Source organism: Podarcis tiliguerta, assembly GCF_965153285.1.
Source record: "Podarcis tiliguerta genome assembly, chromosome: 5".
Lineage (NCBI taxonomy): Eukaryota > Metazoa > Chordata > Lepidosauria > Squamata > Lacertidae > Podarcis > Podarcis tiliguerta.
The window spans coordinates 96,206,600-96,224,409 of NC_139538.1; the positions used below are offsets into that span (position 1 = coordinate 96,206,600).

Here is a 17,810-nt window from a genome sequence, read left to right on the forward strand (position 1 = left end):
GAACTCAGAGGGACTTATTAGTTGTGGGTTACTTGAGCCCCACCCTCAAGTCATAAACTACTATCCCATGTTTACAACGTTTCGTACTCTCCTATATGAGAAGCGTCGTTCTCAAAGGGTGGGGTGCTGGGCTGGCTCTCGCAAACTCTCACGTGTTTCCTAGCCAGGAGTCTCAGGCTGCGGGATATCTCTGAGGAGAGACTTCTGTTGGGAAGGACTTGTGTTCTTATATAGCTTTCTGGATGTCCCATGATCATATATATTGCCGTAAACAAAATCTGCCCTTATTCCCTTATGGGGGACACAAGAGCCCTTATAGAGTCCTTTGTAGGTTCTCCATCGGTCGGAGAAAAGAACAGAGGCCAACCAGAGAATATTGAGAAGCAAAGCAGCTCCTAAGCCTGATCTTTATTGAACTGTTGCAACAGGGTGCTCCCCTCACACCCGGAGCAATGGTGTGTCTGCCCTTATATAGACATTTTAAATTGCCTGCCCTGGAGCTCAAGACCACCCCTCCTTACATCATACATACATCACAGAAGGGGTGTAACCCAAGACCACCCCCCCCACAAACCTCATACCTACCATCACAGAAATTTGAATGCTGTTGTTTTTCCTGTCTGCCAAGTTACCTGATAATGCCTTATCTGGCTGCCTTTCCTGGTAGTCTGCCCATTCCTTTGAGATGGTGATTTCCCAATTCCTGAGACAATGGGAAAGTTCCCTCGCCCCCTCCCTCCTTGCAGGGAAAACATTTGGTCACTTTGGGAGTCAAAATGGTTTCAGGGCGGTCTTCCTGTGCTGCTCCAGAAATGTGGTCCACATATCTATATATCTATATATCTATATATCTCTATCTCTATCTATCAGAGCTTATTTTTTTTATTACAATATTATAAGGTTGCTGTGTGTTCTATGTTATAAATCAAGCCCTCTGAGTTGCTTCTTTCTGTTTCCCATTGCGGTTCTTACCAATTAAAAAATCGGCGTGGCGCGAGCAAGTTTTCCTTCCGAAAGGGAGGACCGGAGAGGAAAGTTTGAGGACCGCAGGCGCCAAGCGGCGCCGTTTCTGCAGCCTGGAGCCAAGGAAGGATCGCAGGAAGGAGGAGGAGCCGGAGGAGGAGCCGACCCTCTTTCGCTCCTTCTCCGGCGGCGGGAGCAGGGGCTCGGCGTCGCCTTGCGCCGGACGGGAGACCGAGGAAGCGGCGGCGGCAGCGCCAGGTCAGGAGTGGTCGGGGGGCCGGGGAAGCAGTTGCGGGCGGGGGGCTCCGGAGCGCCGGGGGCCTTGGGGTGGCCCCTCCCTGGGCAAGCCGGGCGCGCGGAAGAGAGGAAATGGCGAGGATTTCTCCATCCCATAATGCGCACGCCTCGCCTTGGAAGGAGCCTCTTCCTCGGCGAGCAGCCCGGCGCGGGGGCGGATTTCTGTGCCTGGACTCTCCGCGCCTTGGGAAGCAGCGCTCGCTTCCAAGCCCCTCCGCGCCCCCCAAAGCCCCCCTCGGCCGCCAAGGCTCCTGCTCTCTCTCAGCAATCCAGGGAACAATCCAAGTCATTCTGTCTCGGTGACATTTGTAACTTGACTGGTCTCCCCCCCCCCCCCGACAAGAATGGTCAGGCAGGCGCTCAACAGGTGAAGCCTTTCCTGCAGCAACAGAACCTGCGGGATTTCTGCTTGCTACGATGCTCTTCAAAGCATGGCGCTCAGCCATACGGAACAGGAAAGGACTCTGCTTATATAACGGAGTGAGATGGGAAGAAGGTTTTGATGTGTACTTGAAATATATAAAAAAGAGAACCTTGTGTCTGTTGTTTTATGCGTATTGGGGGGGGGGGGTGCTGGGGGTTTTCTTTCTCCCTTTTTGTCCCAGCTCCACTCTCTTATTCTTGCTGTAATTCTCTCTTCTTCAATTTGAACCCTGCTTTTCAGCCTCAGACTCTCACTGTTATTTGGCCCCTCTTCACTGAGCATTCATTTTGATTTGCTTACACAAAGCTTACGTGGATTTTAGATTATATCCGGCCATTGCTGAGTTGTTAGATGGCTTCTCATTAGCCATTTGTTCGTCCCACACTTGTCAATGCATTTCCCTGCCACTTTCCAAACTGCAAAAAGTCCAGATTCCTTTTTAAAAAAAATAATAAAGTGGATTTGTTGTGCTAAAGAGACAGAATCCTTTAATCCACTTTCACTGCACCCACTGAGTTTAGCTACTGGCACTTTCCCCTTAGGTCTTCTCGGATAAGACAATGTCACCTGAAACGCCATCCGCCTCTTCTTCTTCTTCTTCTTCTTCTTCTTCTTCTTCTCTTTGGGTGGCCGCCTTTGCCTTAGCTTCTCTAAGGGAGCGCAGTGTGTCAGCTGTCTCTCTTTCTCTTTTGCACCTCATTGTGTCTTGAGGCGAAGGAGGACACACGTTTCAGTCCAGCTGCTGCTTATTTGTTTCTGCTTCCTTAAGGTGCAATTCCGGATGTTTTTTACTTTGCCTTGACATCTTTGTCCTGGTAGCTGTGACATCAGAGCTTAGCCATGAGACTCCGGAGAGCCTTGCTGGAGGTCAAATAACAGGCGGTCATTGGTCAAAATAGCACCTCTAATGTCTGCTATTTTTACTCGCCAAGCCAAACAGCAGTTTCTGTGAGAGATAGGGAACAGGATGAAGGAGTGTCTGTGGGGGCATTTCGTGCGTGAATACAATGTTCAGTCTGGCTTCTAGTATTGTTCAAAACCTGTTAACTAATTGAATTGAAATGAAAGTTTAATGTAGAGATTTTCTTTGGGGTTGTTTTGGATAGAATGAAACACTGGTTTGCACTTCTTAGGTATTGGAACAGTAAGAATCAATGAGGTAATAATGGGCATGTACTTAGGTCATTGTGATCAATTTATGAAGTGTGTGTTATGAGGAAAAAACATAAAATGAAGGCCTCAACAACAGGACATCATGACTGGCACCTCAATCCTAAATGTATTTGCTCCCTTATTTTCAATAATGTTTATTCAGAAGTGATTACCATTCGTTAGGGATTGTAAATGTCAGTAAATTAACTTCTGTTCATTTAATTCCCTTCATGTGTGTGTAGTTAGGACCAAAGTCTAAGCATTTATTGAGGAGTGAAGTTTTTCCTGAGAAATCAGTGAGGAATTGGTTTATTTTATTTCATAAAATTTATACACCTCTTGATTGTAACCCCCCCCCCAATAAATCCCAAAGTGGTTTAGCCACAGATAAATATCCCATGATATTATGGTTGTCCACTTTTTCCCCTGGAAGGCCCTTGTGTCAATTTAACACCAGTGTAACGAAACACAAATTTAGCAAGTGAAGCTTTTCCTAGCATACAGACCAGTGATGGGAAAAGTTTTGGGAGCTGGTTTTCATCTGGCATGGAGCTATTAAAGGCACAAGGGCACTGCTTAAGTACAAATAGTGACCCCACATGATGCGCAGTGATGTGTGGATGTTGGGAGTGGCTATAAATTCCTCTGCACAAAAGAGTTACATGCCCTTTAGGTTAGTTTCCATTCTCCAGGTCAATATGTTTCTATATTGTAGTGCAGAGGTTCTCAGACTTTCTACTCCCAGAGTTCACTTGAGATGGCCGGAAATTACTGAGGGGCACCAGACCCCCCCCCCTGTGCTGCCTAGGCAGAGCCAGTCACAAAATGGTGCCAGAAGGAGACAGACATTGGCACAACCAGCTGGCAATTTCTGACTTCATTTTCTAGTAATCCATATATGGAAATTTCTGAATTCTTTGGCGCAGTGTCTTCCTTGTGGCAAGGAGTTCTGTAATTCAGCATTCCTTCAACTAAGAACAGGCATGTTTGTTCTGTGGCCACACACCCACACACCATTTTAGGCAGAATTTGTTGATCTGGGTGCCCTAAGTGGATAAGGGTTCTTTTCTTTGTAATATTCCCCTGTCCCCACACCCAAAGTTTTTTACCCACCCCCTGTAACTTCTCCTCACTCCACTCGCCTTATCTCCACCCCATCCCATCAGCTTCTTTAATCCTTCCTTCCTGGTCCTTTTCACTTAATTCTCTTTAAATGATCTTTCCTCTCTTACTCCATTTTCTATTTGTTTCCTTGATTAAACATTAACCTTTTCTTTCACTTGCTAGTTCCCTTCCATAGGTCACCTGGCCCTTTCCCCTCAAAGGAAGAAGTCGGTCCTTCCCTCCCCCCCCCCCCTTGTATTATTATCTCCTGGCCCTTATTACTCCAACCAGAAGGCCAGGCATCCTTGGGGAGGAGAGGCAAGGGAGCAGGATGTGGCCCTGAGGATCACTGGTGGGGCTGGACCAGGCTCCCTCTGAGAGAAGCAGGGACTTCCAAACTGCATTGTGTGGGGCCGTGGGGTCAGGGCCAGCCCAGGACATTCTGGCACCTGAGGCAAACCCCCCAATGGTGCCTCCCTGAAGGGAGAGGGCGTAAAGACCAACACTGGGGACAAGGGGACTGTAAACTCTCCAGAGGGCAGCCCCTGCCATTTTTTCCCTGGGGGTTGAGGAGACCAGCAGCACCTGCTACTCATCATCATCATCATTTTTTATTCATATGCCGCCTTTCCACAGTTAAAAAAACAATGCTCAAGGCGGCTTACAGCATGACAAGATTTACATAATTACAAAAGTCATAAACAATAAATAAACCACATCAAAAAAATACACAACCAAATGGGAAACAATTTCCACATAAAATCTAAAACTAAGAATACAGCATTAATATCACAGTTTAAAATGACATACTGTATTTTTCGCCCCATAGGGCGCACCTAGGTTTTTTTTTGGGGGGGGGGTAGAAAAAAAATCATTTGCCCCCCAGGTGCGGGGCTGGGGAAGCCTGAGCTTCCCCCGACCCCAGCTCCCAGAACAGGCTGCTATCCGCAAGCCTGGGGAGCCCGGTGGGAAGTTGCGCCGGTCTCCCCAGGCTTGCGGATATCTGTCCCCTGAGCTTGTGGGGCTGGCGCTGGGGAGAAGCGCGCTTCTCCCCCTCCCCAGCCTCCAAACCAGGTCAGGGAACCGAAGCCCAGGGCGCACTGTGCTGCTATCCGCAAGCCTTGGGAGCCCGACGGAAACTCCCACAGAGCTCCCAAGGCTTGCGAATAGCTTCCTGAAGCCTGGAGAGCGAGAGGGGTCAGCGAAAGCCTGCATTCGCCCCATAGGACGCACACACATTTCCCCTTCATTTTTGGAGGGGGAAAAGTGCGTCCTATAAGGCAAAAAATACGGTAGGTAAAAAAATAACAGCAGTTTAAGCAAACAACCAACCAACAAACCCCCCCCTCTGACCGCAACAGCAGCGGCAGCAGTCCTTTATAGAGCCCCTCAGGCCCCGGCCTGGGCCAGGTGGTGAGTGGCAGGACTGGGACCCTCAGGCGCTCAGCGGGGGGGGGGGGGGGCTCCTGGGTGGTAGCAGCTGCAGCAGCAGTTCCTATAGGCCTGTCACGTCCTGCCCTGGGCCAGGTGCATAGCTGTCAACTTTCAGATTTGAAAATAAGGGATCAGCAGCCTCACCTGTCCCGGGAACAGACTACGGGATATCTAACAATCCGGGCTGGCAGCAGGAAGCAGCGGGAAACGGCGCCGGAATAAGGGAATTTCCCGCAAAAAAAGAGGGAAGGTTGACAGCTATGGCCAGGTGGTGAGTGGCAGGGAGACCACTGTAGGGGCAGCATTGGTGGCGGCAGGGGGGGGCCGCTCCAAGGAGACTGTAGATCCAGCCTCCAAGGAGCAGGCCGCAGCCATTGCTGCCACTGTGGCAACAGCAGGTGATGCAGTCCTTGGAGGCCGGATCCGCTGCCCCGAGGGCCACCGAAGGCAGTCCCCTCACCTTGCCTCATGGGTGACCTTGCATGGGGTCCCTCTCAGAAGCTTCCCAGGGACCTGCTAGTAAGAAGTTCAGCAGGGGCAGGCAAGTGTCTCTGAAAGTGAACATGGCTTGTTTCTCCCTCCTTGCAATGTGCAGCCTGCAGGAGAGCGTGGGGAATGCTCCTGGGGTGCACATTCAGCGTGCCTGGTTCGCTGGCAGACCCTGGTAAGTCTAGGAAGAACCCTGTGAACCAAGGGGGAGCCCCAATGCTCCAAAAGCCACGGCAGCAGAAAGGGATTCTCTGGAAGACAAACTAGGTTGCCATGGCTCCTCAAGAGTAGGCTGTGGCCGTTTGAGGATACTGAACAATGAAGGGTTGCAAGTGGAACCTTGTTTTCTTGCTGCTGTGGTCTCTGTAAAATATGCCAGGGTTCCTTTCATGCCCACCCCATCATTCTGGCTGAGTGTTGTGATACCTGTTGGAAAGAGAGCTGTGACCTAACAGAGGCTGGCTTGGTTCCTGCAAGCATAGCGGGCGGGAAGTTGACCCGATTAATTGGAGTCTACTTTTTTATTGGTCCAAAATGTGTTAATATATTGATAAAGTTGATTAATGTGCCAGCTGTAATTAGTCTATTGAATCCTTGCATTGTTATTTCACAGGAGCTGGGGAAATGGATTCAGCTGAAAGAGCTACAAATAGAAGTGAACAAAAATCAAGGTGAAAACAACTCTTTAAACCCTTTTTAAAGAAAACTTTTAGGTACATGAGGATTATTGCTGATACTTTTAATGTTTGGAACAGCCTCTCCATTTTATATCCACAACAATATAAATGCCAAAAGTAGGGATGGAAACATCTCTCTGAGTCGGTTCCCTCAGTTTCTCATTTTACCAATCTTAAATTCTGTTGTCCATATTTCTGTAGCAGTTTGCATTTTTTTTTAAATGCTCATGAAAATTGGTCAGATTTTTTTGTGCACATTTCTTCTGATAAACACATTTTTGTGTGCACTTTTGACTAATGTATACATTTTGCAAGCATTTCCCCCAAATGTGATGCATTTTTGCATGTTATTTTTAGGGCTGGGAAATATATCGATATATCATCCAAAACCAGTTGGAAGTCCAGATCGTAATAGCGGTTTCATAATTTTTGACCTGGCAATATATCACGAATCATGGTGTGTGTGTGTGTGTGTGTGTGTGTGTGTGTGTGTGTGTTTGAAGGTTGGCTTTGTTTGATTGTCAAACTGTTTCAGAGAATGTGGATTTGATAAACGGGGCTTTAAATGTGAACCAAATCTAAATCCTCCCCATAAAAAGTATTTTCCTAGAAATATGAAAGCATACATACTACTACCAATATCTTATTCTTATTTGTTGTTATTATTTATTATACTTCTGCTGTGCCTGGGAGATTGTACTGATTGGAGAGGATGAGGAACTGTGATTTCTTCCACACTAAAGCTGCTTCCCCCCTTTCAGTCCTGTTCAGCTAAGTTCCCTTCCACAGTTAATTAAAAGGTTCCTGGTTTTAAAGGAACCCAGTTGATGCCTGGCATCTGTGATCATAGAATCCATAGAGTTGGAAGGGACCTTAAGGGTCATCCAGTCCAACCCCTGCAATGCAGGAATCTTTGCTAAAGCATCCATGACAGATGGCCACCCCAGCTCTGCTTAAAAGCCTCCAAGGAAGGAGAGTCCACAACCAGAAAGTTTTTCCATGTGTTTAGTTGGAATCTCCTTTCTTGTGACGTAATGGTTAGAGTGCTGGACTAGGACCTGGGAGACAAGGGTTCAAATCCCCGCTCAACCACGAAGCTCACTGGGTGACCTTGGGCCAGTCACTATCTCTTAGCCTAACCTACCTCACAAGGTTGTTGTGAGGATTGTATGGGGGGAGGGGAGAGGGAGAACCATGGACACCATATTGAGAACTTCTGCCGAGTTCCAAAATAAAGGTTTGATTAATTAATGTGCTATGCAGTTGATTAACAAAATATGGCCATGTCAGCTGCGGCCATAAATAGAATTTCTGCTTGACTTCTACTCTCCAGGAAATTTTTAAAAAGCCTTGTGCGGAAGCAGCCCCAAGACCTCCTGTTAGTGATTGGAACGGGAGTGAGTGCTGCTGTAGCACCAGGAATTCCAGCCTTGTGCTCCTGGCGAAGCTGCATTGAAGCCGTCATTGAAGCCGCAGATCAGCTGGAGGTGCTACACCCGGGGGATGTGGCTGAATTCCGCAAAAAAGTGGTCAAAGAGCGAGACTTGCTTGTGGTTGCACATGACCTCATCAGAAAGATGTCGCCGGTAAGCACATATCTGTAGCTTTGCAACAAACAATATTGGGCGCACATTATTACCATACAATAGTGTTTCCTCAAACTTGGGTACCAGCTGTTGTTGAAGTACAATTCCCATCATCCCTGACCACTGGTCCTGCTAGCTAGGGATGATGGGAGTTGTAGTCCAACAGCTGGAGACCCAAGTTTGAGGAAACACCAGAACTTAGTTCAGGCAACTCTCAGGTGAGCGCCATTGCCATTGTAAGAGAACATGGGAGGCGTTCATGGGGAGTTCCAGCACCTCTTTTTCTAGAAAAATAGCACTGGACATAAGGTAGCTGACCTTGTATACTTAGGCCAGCTTTGCCTTCCTTTCTGTTGGAAGACGGGGAAAGAGAGGGGCCCTTCAAAGGTCCCTCCTGTCCTGACCTGTGTATTGAACTATTGCTTTTGAACCAGTTTTTGTGATAAGGGGTTTGGTTCCTGCTCAGGTTCAAGGCAACCAAGAACTCTTAGATTTGGATTTCAGTACTGAATCACTGGCAGTAGCCTCTTTAAGTCACTGCTTGGGCTTAAGGGGGTCTTTTCCATGCCCTGCTTCAAAGTATTTGGCAGTTTCTCCATTTTTGCATTTTTAGGCTAACACCGTCCTGTTCGCACAGGGCAAATTGGGGGGAGGCATGTTGCAAAGCAGGGGCTATTTGAAATGGTTCAGGAGGACAAGGCTATATACTTACCTTAGGTATATTAATGTGGTGAGCGTAGCTCTCTATTTCCTTCTGGTTTTGTCTGAGGACGAGAGTGCAAAAGTTATCCTGGCATGCGGTTACTATTCACTGTCCCCAGGGGAAAAGAAGAACACTTTTTGTAGAGTAGCATAATGCGCAGCCTTCTAATATCCCCTCATCCTCAACTACAGCAAATTGTGCACTCACAACCTCAACTTCAGCAGAGTGATTGAGACCTTGGCAGACTAGAAGACATGGCCGGTAGTTTGCAGATTGTGCAAGCTTTGTGGTAATGTAAATGAGCACTGTTAGAAAATAAGAAGAGCCTGCAGTATGAGACCAAAGGATTGTCTCATCCAGCATCCTCTTCTCACAGCAACCAACCAGATGTCCATGACAAGCTCACCGGCAGAATCTGAACACAGCACTCTCCCCACTTGTGATTTCCAGCAACCGGTCCTCAGAGGCTGTGCGCCTCTGACCGTGAGGGTAAAATAGAGCCATCAGGGCCACAAGGTGTTGATAGCTTTATCCCCCGTGAATTTTGATGGTTTCACGGTTTTTATTTTGCTGTCAAAGGCCTCTGCATAGATGTCTTCCTTCTGTGCTTCTCTTTCCTCCCGCAGCGCACTGGAGATGCCAAGCCAAACTTCTTTCAGGACTGCCTAATGGAAGTTTTCGATAACTTGGAGCAACACATTCAGAATCCTGTTGTTCTGCAGTCAATTCTTCGGCTAATGGAGAGAGGCACTATGGTGCTGACTACAAACTATGACAACTTACTTGAAATCTTTGGTCAGCAGCAGAGTAAACCGATGGAATCTCTTGACTTAAAAGATAAGGACAAGGTATGCTAAGACTACCGCTGTACCAAATTAACAAGGGCAATTTATCAGGTGTTTGGTGGTGGTTATGTATTAAATTCGTATACCACCCTTCATATATTTCAGGGTGGTTCATCCACCTCAAAGTCAACTGTTTCTGTTTGAGCTGTATTTCAGAGGTAAAATTGCTTTATTGTGGGGTACAGAATCAGAGCAGCTGCAATTTTTTTCACCTGAAAGTTCTGCTCTAATTGGTTTTTTGAATATTGGCGAACTAGGAATTACTGTTGACATAATAACTGTCTGCCTCTTTTGCTATTGAAAGCAGCTGAATATACAGTAAGCCCACAACTTAGCTCACTTTACTTACATGACCTCAACCATAAATGCGATCTTATATAAATGAATATGTTGGAAAAATTGGGAAAAATCGAATACACTGTAGAAGCATGTCAATCAGCCATTGCACTCACTCTGGGAGAGTGTTTCAGTGGCGTCAGAGGGTGAGAGAAGGCCTATCAAGAGCACAAAGGGCAAAGGGAAGCTGGTCTGAGAGTGGGCAGAGGTGACCTGAGAGTAAACGGAAGATTGGCTAAGCAAGGGGAGGGGGTCTGATAGCGAGGGGAGGTGATCTGGAAGGCGATCTGAGAGCAAGAAGAAGGTGGTCTGAGAAGGACGAAATGCTCTGGATTTTTAAAATAAAACATTGAATGCCCTGCAGAAATCCAAAGGTACAAAAAGTGCCCCATGCTGTATTTGTGTGTGCGTGGGGCGTGTGCCAGGGGCGGGAGAGAGATGCATGTTGAATCAGAAGTAAGCCCTATTGAGTTCAGCATGTAAATTACTCACTCCCAAGTAAATGTGTTGAATTGGCAAAATGGCTTTTCATGATATTTGGTCCTGTCACTGTTTCACTCCAATGCTAGATAAGACCAGCTGCCCACCTCCTCTCTGTGTTTACAGAATGCAACTGCAAACACTTTTGCAATTCCCACAACTTTTATTGAAATGAATGAGAGCAGCCTGAGAAATTTCTTTCAGTAGAGCTTGCATTTGCAGGGGCAGGAAATAGCCCAAGGTTGTTCTTCGTCATAGTTCTTTTATTTTGAATAATGCATTTTTTTAACAGTGGGCGGAAAATTCTTCATCTTTAAAATGTTAACTAGATATACAGTGTTTCTCTAAAAACAAAAATGTTTAGTCTAGTTGTACTGGAGTGTTCTGTTTTCAGCTATGTGTAGCATAACCACTGTCAGGTGTTTTTTTAGAAAACCAATTTCATAATTAGCTAAAGAAGTATGTCCCGTTGCAATAACAAGGCTCGAAGAGAATTCAACGTTTAGCAGCAAATTAGGAAAGCTTATTATATTAGTGCATTTCCGTACTCTTTAAGCAAGCCAGTAGGAGCCATGGACTTGTGAATGTGGGATCCAGCAGTGTTATATTACCCCAAAGCAGTCAGGTATGAGACCCAAGGCTTGCTATAACATCATAACAACTAAACGAACAGCAGCGCAAGGGATCTAGCATGTTTTGCATTAGAAATAAAGGTCAGCTGTGAAATCGCAGGGTGTTTTGAAAGCCCCAGGTAAACTGAAACAGCTGGTTAAGAAAGTGGCAGCATGGTTGACAATATTCTGTTGCCCATCTGAATGGCTATAATAGGATTACTTGTACTGACATTTTTCTGTAGAAGGTAGCTGGATAGCTACATTTTCACCCTATTGTTTTCTAGAACATTGCTGCATTTTTCCATTTAAAAAATAGAAAAGGAAAATAAACATGTATATTTTGATTTGCATATTACCCCCTCCCCCGTTTTGTTTGAAATGATACCATTGTAGAATTTGCATTATTGCCGAATATTGTTCTGCATTTAATAATTTGAAACTTTGCTCTCAAATGCCATGTTGCAGCCTAGACAATTCTCTCAAGAACGGCAAGCCTTCAACAGGTAGCAAATGAAATATGTGTGGATGCTGCAGCCTGCAGTTTGGGTGGGTTCCTTTTTCAGATTTGGTTGTTGTGTTTAAAGTAAATGAGGGAAGTGATAGTACTGTCACCAAAATGCATAAATCACATGTCCCTTTTGAGGCACGGCCCCTTTCTGCCTCATGCTTGGCAGTATTAATAAACTGTTTGGCTCCTTCCAGGTTCTCCAGTGGGCAAAAGGACACGTCAAATATGGAGTGCTTCACATTCACGGCCTGTATGCTGATCCCTGTGGAATGGTGTTGGATCCCTCGGGATATAAGGATGTTACTCAAGACCCTGAGGTGATGGTATGTGCACCCTGAAACCAGGAAGTCCTTCTCTTTCAAGTTATGTCGCCTATAAATCAGGAAGTGCTTCAAAAGCATATTTCTCTTGTTGGGGACAGGAGCTTGCCTTCCGTGGCCTCCATCGCCTTACATTAATCCCTATTGCCCATGTTGTATCATTTAGTATGATACATATTTTTGTGTGTGAGGAGGAATTTTGTGCAGCAAGCCCACAACTTGCCCACATTGAACTTGTGCACATTCAGCTTCACACATGCAGCAACAAATTTAAAAAGTTGCAGGGTTTGGGGGGAAATGACTTTAGTAATTCCATCCGCCATTGAACCCGATGGGTTTTGACCTTGTGTGATTTTGACTTTAGGCATGATCCCCAGAGCGTTACCCCCATGTAAGTTGCAGGCCTACTGTATTTTGAACTGTTAACTTTTTCTGATACTTATTCCAGTGTATGCGTCACTCCTTGATGAAGTTCAGATGTGCACAGTGTGAGAGGGTGGAACTCAGGCCTGCATTCAGCATCCATATTTGTTATATATGTAGTTTTTACAAGAGCTGTGTGAGTTTGGTCATGCTATAGGCTACTCTTTTTCTGAGGAAGGATTTGAAACCATTCTTTCCACTATACAATATTCTAATGAAATGCTAATTAAGTGGATGCAGCAGTGGCTCAGCAACCTCTTGACATCTTAACAAAAATATTTCTAATATATGTGTATATTTTGAAAAGTAACAACTAGTTATACTACAGAATTCCTTGGGCATAAAAGTGCAAATGGTTATGTTATCTAGAGCCTTGTAATGAACCCATCAAATATACTAACTTGCAAAAAATTTACTAGCCCAAATGTACAGTTATTAGTCATTTGTGGCAGTGACAACCTGAAGGAAAACCTATTGTCTTAAGTGTTTGGAAACTTCCTTACCTGGAAGCAATTTTGGCCCACTATCAATCAGGAAAGGGGCCATTTATGAGCCCAGGCTGCCTTACAATTAAACATTTATCTTACATGTGACTTAAAGTTGACTTAGGAACTACTTGTTCTTTACAGGAGGCTCTGCAGAACCTGTACCGGACAAAATCATTTTTGTTTGTGGGCTGCGGAGAAACCCTGCGGGATCAGATATTTCAGGCCCTCTTTCTGTACACCGTCAAAAACAAGATGGATCTAGAACATTATATGCTGGTGCTTAAAGAAAATGAAGACCAGTTTTTTAAACTCCAGGCAGATATGCTCCTACATGGAATAAAAGTTGTATCCTATGGAAATTGCTTTGAAAGTTTCCCAGAGTATGTTCAAGATCTCTCCACTCAGATCTGCAAACAGAGGAGTCCAGGTACTGTGTGTGTGTGTGTGTGTGTGTGTGTGTGTGAAATGTTGTGTCAAAACATTTTTTCTCTTCTCCATATACCAGTGGTTTTTAGTTTCATATACCTCTGGAATAAAGGGTATTGCTTTAAATGTGTGTGGAACTTCATGCTTCTGGTGCCATAGTGTGTGGCAACCACCCTCCCTTGTTTCTGTACTGCCTATGACAATCATGGAAATGATAGCCAAATCGTAGAATTATAGATCTATGATTCCTTTTATTCAGGCTAAACATACCCAGTTCCCTCAACCATTGTTCATAAGGCTTGGTTTCCAGACCCTTGATCATCTTGGTTGCTCTCCACTGCACACATTCCAGCTTTTCAATATCCTTCTTAAATTGTGGGGCCCAGAACTGGACACGGAACTCCAGGTGTGGTCTGACCAAGGGAGAATAGAGTGGGACTGTTACTTCCCTTGATCTGGACACTGGACTTCTGTTGATGCAGCTTAGAATAGCATTAGCTTTTTTTTTTTGCTACTGCTACTGCTGTATCACACTGTTGACTCATGTTAAGCCTGTGGTCTACTAAGACCCCAAGATGCTTTTCACATGTACTACAATGTTTTGCTCTTTTGTTTTGGAAGGCCTGGGATACAGCAAAATATACATGTTAATAATGGGCAAATACCCCATTTTCAAGAAGATGGCCCACATGCTGCCCCATCCCATCTTTGGCCCAGTAGTTCTAGGAAGAAGAGCTGTTTTCTCTTATCCCAAAAGTATCTAGACTACTCTGTCATGGAAATACTATCACGATACAGTACTGCAGAACTGAGGATGTAGACTCTTGGACCTGTAAAAGCACAAGTTAAATGTAAATCATTATTTGCGGTTTGCCTCCATGGAGAAACTTACCACTTTATATAATACAGGAATGTTACATTATATAATATTGTGTGTGCAAAGAGTTGCATGTGAATAATGTCCTAGATAAGATGTCTCTGTGCATTTAGCCTTTGATGCAACCTTGTTTATTAGCAACTCTGAACAGTGAATGTAGCTAAATTCTATCCTATCTCGTTCATGACATAGTTTTCATTCTTTCTCCAGATGCAGATCGGGTGGACAGTACAACACTTTTGGGTTAAGTACATTTTTTAATTTGAATGTAGGCCTTGTAATATTCAGTTGGCGTGGGTCTTGGGAAGAACTGGGATAGTATGATTTTGCACTCATTTAAAATTATGTGCTAGTTTAAATGTTCATGTAATTATATTCTGTTTAACAACAGCAGCAACAACAACAACAACAACAACAACAACAACAACAACAACATAATAATAAACCCTCTCTCTGGCAATAGTATTCAGAGAAGTTGATAAGATCTTAAACTGTCACATTTCCCCAACTTCTCAGTTAGTGGTTTTATTTGTAATTCACAAATTTAACAAACATTTGCATAATGAAGAGTTGATATAGCACCTTCTTATAGCAGCTAGAACAACCATTGCATTTTGGGGGAAATTGAACCATTCTTACTACTTGGTACACTAAAGCGTGGAATATTGCTGTGCTAGAAAAAGTCCTTAGGGGCCAAAGAAAAGAGGATGATTTTGTACCTGTTTGGTCTCACTTTCATTTCATTTGAAAGCAAGGAAGAAAATGGCCAAGGACTCACCTCAGCCTATGAACAAATATAGCTGATAAGTGATAGGGGGTGCTTGAATACATTCTCTACTTTGCCTTGGCATAATAGGGTTTGTTTTGTAAACTTTTATTATGGTTTGTTTGTTTTTTTGGTTTATGGCTTATTTGTTTTGTGCAGTAAGCCCTTAATTTTGCAAGCAGTAAATGTATAGGTGTTTCTCAGAGATTTTGTTTCAGCATCGTAGTGTTTAAGGCAGGAGCACTGTAAGGCTACCTCAAAGTTGTGCCTCTCAGGAGAACCCTATAGTAATACCACTGAAGGGTGATTTGTGTGTTTCTTTTGTACACAGCCACAATTTTAACACATTTACCTTTGGACTTTGAGGTACCACTTCAGACCGTTACAATTGTATAAAACTGTTATCTGGTCAAACAAACTACTTGAAACAAACATCTCATTTTTCTATTCAAGGGGGAAATCCTCTGGGGCGTGTCTGTCAGTGGTGTGTACGGCCAGCACCTCAGCTAACCTGTGCAAATCAAGTTAGGAGGGGGCAATCTGGACGTTAACCTTCTCTGCCCATTCCTGCTTCCTGCCTACTTTATCTGGGGTCTTAGGAGGCCATATCAGGCCTCTGGGGCTAAGGATGTGGATGAATTCATTTCAGCAGGGAAATCTCCACTCTGGCATACCTTTTGTAACTGGTTAACCCCGGGTTCAGGGACCTGAAAAAGCCCCCAACCCCACCAGTTTGGGCATCAGCAGCAAAGGAAAAAAAAGTTAAAGTAGATGCAGACCTCCATCCACAATGGTTACCTACCTACATCTGGCATACGGCACAGGATTATGATGTGAATTCTAATGGAGTTCAATACGTGCTTAGTTGGAGCCAGTCTTTTCATGACAATCCTTATGTTCACTACATGCGTACGATTTTGTAATACTGTTTGTTCTCACAGGAACATCTTGCGTGGATTGTGCCAAGAGACGGCTAGGGGAGAGCAGTAATGACCAACTTAAGAGACCAAGGCTTGCAGATAATGGTAATTCTAACCCGTTATTTGACATTTATTTTCATTTTCAAGGGGACATTGTTTCCAAGCCTACAAACAGTGCATAGCACACGTTTATGAGTCTGCAGTGTAAAAGTAAAGAGAATTAAATAAATGCATGGTGTGTAAAAATAGTGTGTCACGGGGCATGCAGCTGATATTTTCAAGAACGTGTGCCCAGAGTCATGCCACACCATGGGGAAAATTGCACTGCATCTTAGTTATCACCAAATCTGGGTTAAATAAATATTTGTTTATTACTGTAAGACCCCAAAATGGTCATTTTGAGAATAAAAGTGTGGCTTGAAATGCCAAAATAGTTACGGGGGGGGGGGGGATCCTTGTGCAGAGATTTCATGAACACTATCCTGCCTGGATCAACAGCTTGCTATGTTTATTTCTGTGGTAGAAGTGGGGAATCTTATTTCTGCCATATAAACAGGGGAGTGGCGTGCCAGCAATTGGGAGAACTCCTGCATCTCCAAACTCTGCAGTCATTTCCTAATCTGGAGATGTTTAGAGAGATCTTAGCTCACATCGTCAACAGCAATTGGAACTGACTATCTTGATGGAAACAGATTTCTCTGCATATAAAGGGATAAATTATGAATTAAATTTGTATCTCAGCGTACGTGTGGGCTTTTGTAATTCATGAAGAGATGATAAACTGCTCCTTAGAAGAGCATAAGCATCTACCTGAAATGCTACAAGGCAGTTTCCTTTCCTCCAAAGTTTTCAAAGTTTTAAAACAGCTGCTTTTAGAACTAGAGGCAGAATTTCCTGGCACCTGTGCATACCCATTGCTTCTATAATTTGCCTAGATAAAAGAAAATAGATTTTTTTTCAATTTGAAAACACTTTTTTTCAAAAACAGGTAGTGTTGAAGATGTTGCCCCTCTCTGAATACAAGAATGTAACTTGAAGAACAGTGGTCTACGATGAGTGTGTCATCTGATTATATCACGGATAAGGATTCCAACAGCGGCCAAGAGGATCCTTTAAATTTATATGCATTGTTTAGTAAGAATTGTTTAGGAATGGATTTTTTATTACAGACTGGTCCAGCGATTCAGGATATGTACATTTTAAGGGTATCCGTTAACCAATTTGCAACTACCTCAGCAAAGAAATACTGCAAAAGGATAGCTTCTGACATAAATCTGTGAAACAGCATTTTACCTTCTTTGAATTGGACTAATTTTGTTTCCGTTTGTCTGAATCCGAAGGTGAGTATTAGAAATCTTCTTCTCACAAGGGCAGTTGTGAGAAAAGTGCATGAGAACTGCTATAGAACCTACCCATCAGAGTGAACTCTTGTGCAAACATTTGTGGAACAGCAGTAATGGTAATTTTTATTTTGCTTACTCCTACCCCTTGCAAATATAAACAGGTTTTGCACATTTTCTAAGTTTTAAAAAAACTTGGTTGCAGTGGGGAACAGTAAGGGCTTTTAATTTATGTACATTTTAATAAAAAGATTTGAAACCCAGGAGCCAATATTTGTTGTTTTCTGTATATTTTTTTTAAACCCAGCAAAATGTCAGAAAATAAAGGACATAAATAGAAGGTAAAAGCTATGAGACTAGTAGAGGAGCTTTGTTACAATAGCTACTGACCAACAATTACCCCCTTCTTGGGGAAGAAATCTGTTCCAATCTGGATCCAGGGCTAGGACCGAGTTGTCCTGATATGACCACCTTTACAGAGAGCATGACAAGAAGAATGCAGCCATCTGCCATGGAAGCTTTTAACTGAGATTCCTGCATTGCAGAGCTGGACATGACCCTAGTAGGGGTCCCGCCCAACCCTGCAATTCTGACTTTGCACTTGCTTCTTGACTGCTGCAGCTTTTGATACAGTCGAC

General features: G+C 44.2%; 1 protein-coding gene across 4 annotated transcripts; it reads left to right on the forward strand.

Moving 5' to 3' along the window:
- Positions 1–1,113: 1,113 nt before the first annotated feature.
- FAM118A (family with sequence similarity 118 member A) lies at positions 1,114–17,435 on the forward strand. Of its 4 annotated transcripts, none has more exons than XM_083440907.1 (9): positions 1,114–1,221; positions 6,477–6,534; positions 7,874–8,126; positions 9,456–9,677; positions 11,807–11,935; positions 12,985–13,270; positions 14,357–14,389; positions 15,854–15,937; positions 16,821–17,435. In XM_083440907.1, the coding sequence occupies exons 2-9, from the start codon at positions 6,488–6,490 to the stop codon at positions 16,847–16,849; spliced, it is 1,083 nt and encodes a 360-aa protein (XP_083297033.1). In that variant the 5' UTR covers positions 1,114–1,221; positions 6,477–6,487; the 3' UTR covers positions 16,850–17,435. The 4 variants fall into 4 exon arrangements, with proteins under 4 accessions (XP_083297033.1, XP_083297035.1, XP_083297034.1 ...); XM_083440909.1 differs by having other exon boundaries at positions 1,140–1,228; XM_083440908.1 differs by having other exon boundaries at positions 1,147–1,212; positions 6,474–6,534.
- The last annotated feature ends 375 nt before the right edge of the window (positions 17,436–17,810 follow it).